At 44.1% G+C, this 9,058-nt stretch overlaps 1 protein-coding gene across 1 annotated transcript in view; it reads left to right on the top strand.

Annotated features, from left to right (window-relative positions):
* Positions 1 to 8,743, top strand: part of LOC122543931 (zinc finger protein 239-like) — a 27,532-nt gene extending 18,789 nt beyond the window's left edge. Inside the window, exons 3-5 of the mRNA XM_043682868.1 lie at positions 3,478 to 3,482; positions 5,669 to 7,284; positions 8,588 to 8,743. Coding sequence (XP_043538803.1) covers positions 3,478 to 3,482; positions 5,669 to 6,421 — 758 coding nt within the window. The 3' untranslated portion in view covers positions 6,422 to 7,284; positions 8,588 to 8,743. The remainder of the gene's footprint in view (positions 1 to 3,477; positions 3,483 to 5,668; positions 7,285 to 8,587) is intronic.
* Positions 8,744 to 9,058: the final 315 nt, after the last annotated feature.

The following is a 9,058-nucleotide window of genomic DNA, read 5'->3' on the forward strand; positions in this document are numbered from 1 at the left end:
ACAATCAATTTTTCAATGTATAATTTCAGTTACGTCACACTGCAAATTTTTGCTATAAATTCTGTGTTACGCTCGAGCCCTCCACAATCACCTGATGAAGGAGCATCGCTCCGAAAGCTAGTGTGCTTCCAATTAAGCCTGTTGGACTATAACCTGGTGTTGTGTGATTTCTACCTTAAAACCATTTTATATCCCTTTTCACAATCACAAACAAGTGCTTTGTCTTTTGCATTGGGCCTCTGCACCAACTACAGTCTATCCTCTGTCTTGTCCACGAAAGTAAAAAGTCATTTTACAACACTTTTCAGTTTTGAAGAAGCCATATAAGATTTGAAAAATTAACTCTGCTTCTCATTCCACAGATGCGGCCATATCTACTGAGTTAGGAGAAAGTGAGGACTGCACATGCTGGAGATCAGTCAAAGAATATGGTGCTGGAAAAGCACAACCAGTCAGACAGCGTCCGAAGAGGAGGAGAGTCGACGTTTTGAGCGCAAGCTCTTCATCAGGAATGAGCACTTCCTGATGAAGGGCTTAATGCTTGAAACATAGAGTCTCCTGCACCTCGTATACTGCCTGACCGACTATGATTTTCCAGCACCATGCCTACTGAGTTTCTCCACCAGACTCTTGTTTGTAGCAGTTTTCCAACACACAAAGCTTTTTGCTTTTATTTTAACAAATGCTTGCCCAAGTCTTGGACCTACATACCATCTGCCTGTTTCCATTTAAAAGCAGGAGCTAGGAAAATCTATTACAGCCGGTAAATTAGGCAGCAAAGTATATGGACGTGGAATTTGTGGAAAGAAGTAAATGGCAGAGAGAAAAGTGTATGTGCAGGAGGAATTGCAAATTTGTGCAAGAATCTTTTTATTTCAAAAGTGTAATTTATTCATGAAAAAAATACATACATAGTTACGAAAGAAATTCCATTTTGTACAATGGCAAATAAAGAAATCAAAAGAAAATTGGAGTTGGACTCTATCTAATAAACAAAATAAATATAAATATTATATTTACATATATCTGAGGCATCGGGAGAGTTCTGAAAAATTAACTTTTACAGAAAGACCTTACACGGTGGTCCTTCTCACTGTGCTTTGATGGCAGCTGCCCCAAGCTTTACTGCATTCCTCAGCATGTAGTCCTCAACCTTTGAATGTGCCAGTTTGCAACACTCTGTCGGGGTCAGCTCCTTGTTCTGGAAGACCAACAAGTTTTGGGCAGACAAAAGAGCATCTTTCACAGAATTAATGGCAGTTGATGTTTGTCTCTGTGTGCATCCTAGGGAACAGACTGTAGAGCACAGAGTCCCATGTCACGGAGCTACTCGGGACAGACCTCGACAAAAACCACTGCATCTTTCTCCAGACTTCCTTTACAAAGGCACATTCTAGAAGGAGATATGTAATGGTCTCTTCCCCCATGCAGCCACTTTGAGGGTAATGTGTGGTGGCACAGACTGGGCATACATGAAGGATCTCATAGGTAATGCCTCTTTCACCACCAGCCAAGCAATATCTTAGTGCTTGTTGGAGAGTTCTGATGATGAGGCACTCAGCCAAATGACTTTGACAGTCTGCTCAGGGAACCATGCGAGAGGATCCACCCTCTCCTTTTCCAGCAGGGTCTCAAAGGTGCTTCGTGCTGACCACTTCCTGATGGGCTTGTGATCAAAGGTGTTTTTCTTTGCAAACGTCTCCATGAAGGATATGTGATATGGAAAGGTCCAACTAGTTCCTTTCAAAACCATCAAGAACACAGCAGCCCCGAATCCTATATTGCAAGCAACACAGTCATCGCTCTCGCTCTAACCCAGAGCAGCATTTTGCTTCCTAGCTTTCCTGGGATCTAGCCGCCATTGGCTGGGCCACAGCAGACTTTGTCCAGCCCTACCCACCTTTCAACTGAGTGACTTGTCAGGGCAGTTAGAAATCAGCCAGTACTCTGAACAGGTCTGGTCTCCGTGTTACAGGAAGGATATTGTTGAGCTGGGGACAGTTCAGAAGAAATTTCCTCGGATGTTGGCAAGAATGGAGGGTTTGAGTTGTAAGGAGGGGCTGGATAGACTGATACGTTTTTCACTGGAGCGTAGGAGGTTGAGGGGTGACCTTACAGAGGTTTATAAAATCATGAGGGGCACAGACAAAGTGAATAGTAGGTGTCTTTTCCTTAGGGTGGGGATTTCATGACTAGGGGCATATTTTTAAGGTGAAAAGGGAAAGATTTAAAAAACACAAGAGGGGCAATTTGTTTTTACACTGAAAGTGGTTTGTGTGTGGAATGAGCTTCCAGAGGAAGTGGTGGATGCAGGCACAGTTACAAAGATTAAATGACATTTGGACAGGTGCATGAACAAGAAATATTTGGAGGGATATGGGCCAAGAACAAACAGGTGGGACTAGTTTAGTTTGGGATTTTGTTCAGCATGGACTGGTTGGACCGAAGGGTCTGTTTCTGCGCTGTATGACTCTCCAACCACATTGCTCTGGGTCCAGTATTACATGTAGGCCAGACCAGTTACGGGCAGTAGATTTCTTTCTTGGATAAGCAATGATGGTTGCCGCAGTCTCCATTATACGTGATTAGTTTTTTCGGTTCAGATTCGTGGATTAAATTTCAATCCCAGCAGCTGCTGTCCCCAGAACTTGCGCCTGGGCCTCTGGATTCCTCATTCAGTGAGTTGACTACAGCTTGATCCCTGGCTTGCCTCACATCAAAACTGACCCCCCCCCCATTCCCCATCCAAACCTCAAGTCCATTGTGAGGGAGTTTTCAAAAGTACAGTAGACACCAACACCAGCTACAGTAGGGGATAGTGTTGGGGCCAGGGTAATTTACAATGTAGTTGTTGTAATCATCCTGTTTGACTAGGTTACAACGCACTGCTTGGGCCTGGTGTGACTTGAACCCGGGCCTCATGAGCCCTTTATTCACAATCTGTATTCGTGACTTTGACGCAAGGGAGAGGAGCTATCACCAAGTTTGCCGATGCCATAAAAGTAGGTGGTGTGGGTAAAAAAAACTTGGCAGATGGGATGTAATGTGGGGTGATGCACTCGCCAGGAAGAGGAGCTGAATATTATTTAATTGGAGAAAGACTGCAGAAAATTACAGAGCGGGCAAAGTCTTTTCCCTGGGGTGGAGGAGTCCAGAACTAGAGGGGCATGGGTTTAGTGTGAGAGGAGAAAGATATAAAAGAGAACTAAGGGGCAACTTTTTCACGCAGAGGATGGTACGTGTATGGAATGAGCTGCCAGAGGAAGTGGTGGAGGCTTGTACAATTACAACATTTAAGAGGCATTTGGATGGGTATATGAATAGGAAGGGTTTGGAGGGATATGGGCCAGGTGCTGGCAGGTGGGACTAGATTGGGTTGGACCGAAGGGTCTGTTTCCGTGCTGTACATCTCTATGACTCTATTTATTTGTAGCAATCTGTGGCAGCAAGGCCAGTCCCATCTTTCACAACACTAAGGACAGGTAGAACCTCAGTATGTCCTGACACTTGGTGTTTGCATATTGAGGAACTGCACACAGCTTGATGCAGCCAAGCAGCGTTGCCATCATGATGAGGGCAACATTGGGGACAGTCTCCCCTCTCCATGCAGAGCTTTGTACATGGTGTCCCTGTGAAAGTGGTCCATCTTAAATAGAAAAAGAAATTGCTGCAAAAGCTCAGCAGGTCTGGCAACACCTATGGAGAGATATCAGAGTTAAAGTTTCGGGTCGAATGATCCTTCCTCAGAACACGGATCTTACATAGATCAGTGCAGGAATTACATAGGGGAGGCATAATCGCATGAGAACAAGTGCAAAATGGCTTAATGTGAATAGCACGTTAATTGGAGGGGCTATCAGTGGGCTGAGAGAAAAAAAATCTTATTTATTTACTTATTTATTTTACTTGTCTTAGTCCTAAATGACATTTCCCCACCCCACCCCGTACAAACAGGGACTAAAATCTTCCTTGTATCCACCCCGTCTCTCCCTTTAGGTGGTTTGCAGGGATTTCAATGAGATTCCCTCTCAGAAAGAGAGGAGGAAAATGAATAGATTTTACAAAGTGACCTCCCCTCCCCCAGAATCTGAGCTGGGCCAGGAAGAGGGGGGGAGGGGCAACCCATCGAACGGCTTCTCTGGCCCGCGCAGGCAACCCGTCGCCCTGGAAACCTCGGCTCGAGGAGGGAGAAGAGGGGGCGAGATACCGGGTGCGGGCGGGGCTGCCGTGTCGCGTGCATGTCGCCGCCCAGCACCGTGATTCCATTGGCTGTTTCTACTATCAATCGTGTCAACGGACCAATAGAAAAGGTTCGGACGCAGGAAGCCTCCGTCCTCCAGCCAATCAGAGCCTCATATTGTCTGAATGTGGACGTTGGACAATGAGTTTCTGAAGCTGCTCCGCAAAGGCGCAGCTGGTGCTCCTCTGTCTCTCTGAATGAAAATTGAGCTTCACCCAGGCTGAAACCTCCTCTTCTATCTGACCTCTGTGAGCACAATGCTTTATTTTCTCTCCCTTTCCACTCAATTTCTCGTGGTGCTAGACCTAATTTTAGGGACTGAACCCAGAGAGCTAACAAGTGTAGTAGGGAAGCAATTTGGTGAGAGCGATCATAATACAAAGATTTAAGATAGTCATGGAAAAGGACAAAGATGGGGCAGAAATAAATATTCTGAATTGGTGGCAGACCAGTTTGATGAGACATTTTGATATGATAAAATAGCACCTTGCCAAAGTGGCTGGGAGCAACTACTTGTAGGTAAACTTAAAATAGAACAGTGGGAGTCTTTCCAAAAGGAGAAGGGTGGGAGCCACAGTCCAGAGAATTCTGGATGTACAGGATTGGATAAGGAAAACAACGGAAAACGTATGGAAGATACTGAGGGCTCAGAACATCATAAGTTTTCAAGACATATTGAAAATGCAGTAGGTTACTTTAAACGAAATGAGGAAAGTGAAAAGGAGCATGAAAAAAATGCATTGGTAGGTATAGTAAAGAAGGAAATCCTGGACAGGTTGAAGGAATAATCTTCATAATTGTGCTTTTAATATCACAGTCAGATTCAGATACAAGGATAATATCTGCTATCCTGTGTGTTTGGTCAGATTGCTTGAGATTTTAACACACAAGTAATAATTAAACTATTAAATTCTCCAGTTGTAAATAATTGTAAAACAATATGGAAAAAAAATCTACAATTTTATTTGGATTTCTGACCAAGAAGGAGGGAGGTTTAGAGGGATTGGGATTTACAGCTTTGGGGACCAAGAAGAAAAATTGTTCCACAGAATCTGGAATTATCCGTTCTGAATTTCTATCCTATTCTGACAGTGATAACCTTTGTAAACTCCTTTTCCAGTAGATTAGGAGAGGATTAGAAACAGCCAAACCAAACATCATCAAGATCTGATAGAAACCACTTGATTCATCAGGAGCTGAATATGATCAGTATTTGAATGTGTTCATCTGGTTTATCAGTGGGACGATATTTCAAACACCAGTGTGACTGGAAAAACACCGAGATAAATACACACGAGTGTTCCAGTGAACTGACTGGAAAGAGCTTTAACCAGTTGCACAGCCTGAAAGAAATCACATCATTCACAGCAGGAGAAACCATACAGTTTGTCAACAAGAGAGCGACACAAGGACAACGGCACTATGGAGAAACCATGGAAATGTGGGGACTGTGGGAAGGGATTCAAATACCCATCCCGGCTGGAAACTCATCGACGCAGTCACACTGGGGAGAAACTGTGGAAATGCGAGGACTGTGGAAAGGGATTCAATTACCCATCTCGGCTAGAATCTCATCGACACAGCCATACTGGAGAGAAGCTGTTCACCTGCACTGTGTGTGGGAAGGGATTCAGTCAGTCAGCCAATCTGCTAAAACACCAGCTTATTCACACTGAGGAGAGGCCTTTCTGCTGCAGAGACTGTGGAAGGAGGTTCAGGCAGTCATCCAACCTCACTACACACCAACGGGTTCACACTAAGGAGAGACCATTCATCTGCTCCGTGTGTGGGAAGGGATTCATTCAGTCAGCTACCCTGCTGACACACCAGCGTATTCATTCTGATGAGAGGCCATTCAGCTGCAGTTACTGTGGGAAGAGGTTCAGGAATTCAGGCCACCTCACTGTACACCACCGAACTCACACTGGGGAGAAGCCATTTATCTGCTCCCAGTGTGGCAAGGGATTCACTGATTCATCTGCCCTGCTGACACACCAGCGAATTCACACCGGACAGAGGCCATTCACTTGCACTGAGTGCGGGAAAGGGTTTGCTCATTCATCGAATCTAGTGGTACATCAGCGAGTTCACACTGGGGAGAGGCCGATCACCTGCACTGAGTGTGGAGAGGGATTCACTCAGTCATCCCAACTGCTCAGACACAAGCAAGATCACAAGTGACTGCAGGGAATGGATTCTGTTCTGAACCATAATGAGGACTGAGCCCCTTACATCCTGACAGTTTGGATTTCTTTCTGCTGCTGTTAATAATTCTTGTATCTGGATAGGAGTTTAACATTTTGCATCGATGGCTGATTTTATTCTTGTGACTACAATGTCCTTTTAAGAACCACTGTATATGATCTTTCTCCGTAATTCAGGAACAACAGTACTCTGAACTCAATCCTAAATTTTAATTTGCTACAAATTCTACATTCAGTGTCTGAAAGGTTCCACTGATTGATGTCTCCAATGAGAAAGTGCTGATGCATTCTTGCTCACAATTCTCAGTGACCTGTGCATTCCCACAGAGCAGGAAGAAAGGGAATGGGAATTGGTGGAGAATCAAGAATCTCCAAATATTACCCCTCTGTCTGGTACAGAAATCCCCTCAGCACAGGAATGGAGATAAATCCAATCCGAGTAACGGGATGGAGCGAATCATTGTATAATAACCTTGCAAAACTTTCAGAAATGTTTTGAATTTTATAGAAATAGCCCCCACTCAGTTTCTTTAATGAAGGATGCTTCCATCAGCCTATTAGCTGACAGGCCATATCTCCAACACAAACCCTGAAGCAAGGCATTTCTAACCCTGATGTTTGCGAATGGCTCAGGAAATTCAGCTGTCTGTGCAAAGGTGCAAACTGGTCTCCAGGTGAAAAGAATCCCTCTCGACAGGAAAACAATTTTGATGTGATCCAGGCTGGCTCCAGCCCAAACCCCACCCTCTAGCTCACATGAGGAAACTTGATCAGAGAACACTACTACCAGATATAGAGACCAGCAGCCACTGCACCTCATTGATTTGTCCTTTGGAATTGGTAAGCTGCTCTTGCCTGTCACGGGATGTAAGCCTGTTGTATCTATTTAGCTAATGCTTCAGCTTTAAACTATTTCTTTGCAATAAGCTACTTTAAAATCACTTGAGCTAAAATGCATTTTCAGGTAACCTGTGACTCCTGACCTAAACCTTGCAATTGGTGTGAGATTACAGTGGTTGACGTCATAGTCTTGAGAAACTGCAGGTCTTTTGAACAAAAATGGCAATGTTCTGAAACAAAGTCAAGCGTATACAATGGCTTTGCCATATTACAGGAAACAATTAACAGAGAAAAGAGACGTGCTGTGGGTAAGAGATATCCTGGGAATCATACCAGATTGCAACAGGAATTACCGTGGTTTCCCAATGGCTTTCTAAATGTAATGAAAAAGGAAGTGTATCTAGAACCATTTCCTAAAACTGCATGCTGTGGATCCAACCAAGGATCAGGCTCATTTAGATCTGGTCATATGTAAAGAGGCAGGTTTTATCAATAATCTTAAGAAAAAGATCCATTTGAAAACAATGACCATAACATGGTGGAATTGAGCATTCCGTTTGAAAGGAAGAAATTTGGATCAGGTGCAACTTAAACAAGGGGAATTACAAAGGAACGAGAACAGAGATGGCTTGGCAGAGAAGATAGTAAATAAACAGTGGCAGAGGTTTAGAAGTCATGACTTGGAATAAAAACAATGCTCAGTGACAAAGGAGAATTTGAAGAAGGGGATAAACTAACCATGATTAACCATAGAAGTTAATCATAGAATCCCGACAGTGTGGAAACAGGCCATTTGGCCCAATGGGTCCACACTGACCCTCCGAAGAATGACCCACCCAGACCCATCCCTTACCATATCACTCTATATTTCCCCTGACTAATGCAACTAACCTACACATCCCTGTACGCTATAGGCAATTTAGCATGGCCAACCCACCTAGCATGCACATCTTTGGAAGGTGGGAGGAAACTGGAGCACCCAGAGGAAACCCACACAGACACGGGGAGAATGTGCAAACTCCACATAGACAGTCACCCGAGGGTAGATTCGAACCCAGGTTCCTGGCATTGTGAGGCAGCAGTGCTAACCACTGAGCTACCATGCCGCCCTAGTATTGAATCAGTTTGAAACTAAAAAAATTGCAAATATTAGTGGTAAGCAAGATGGCGACAGCGGGGTAGGCAACATTCAGCTCTTGAGCCTGGGGTTCGACTGCTCCTGGACAGCATAGAGATGGCACTGTACAGCGGAGCCCACTGCATCTACACTTTTTTCAATCTTTCCCAATCTTTTTCTCATTAGCATTACTTTTTGATGGGCTCAGTCTTGGCAGGAGTGGCAGCAGAGACAGGAGGCATCAGCAGTGGGTAAGGCCCAGAGCAAGATTCATCTCGGACACGGCTAACAGCGGACCTCGAGTCACCAGTCGTAACTCTTTGCATTCTTCATGTATTTCGGTACACGTGACAATAAATCTAATATAAATCTAATCTAAGAGGATTGGGAAAGTTTTGAAATTCATTTTCTGAAGTAGTGCAAACTCATGTGGAAGAGCAGAGAGTTAAACAGCAAGATTAGCAGCTGAAATGGCCGATGATTATGAATTGGTCCAAAAATCAAAATTTGGCTTCCAAAATCAATTTCAATCCTTGAGGAATAGAAATTGTGGAAAAGAGAAATCCTCTTGTGGAAAGGGAAAGGTAGGTGTCAGTGAAGATCATAAGGATAACTTAGCATGGAGGGGAAAGCGAAGTTAAAAATTCCAGTGCTTTC

The sequence above is a fragment of the Chiloscyllium plagiosum genome, chromosome 45, assembly GCF_004010195.1.
Source record: "Chiloscyllium plagiosum isolate BGI_BamShark_2017 chromosome 45, ASM401019v2, whole genome shotgun sequence".
NCBI classification, from domain to species: Eukaryota; Metazoa; Chordata; class Chondrichthyes; order Orectolobiformes; family Hemiscylliidae; genus Chiloscyllium; species Chiloscyllium plagiosum.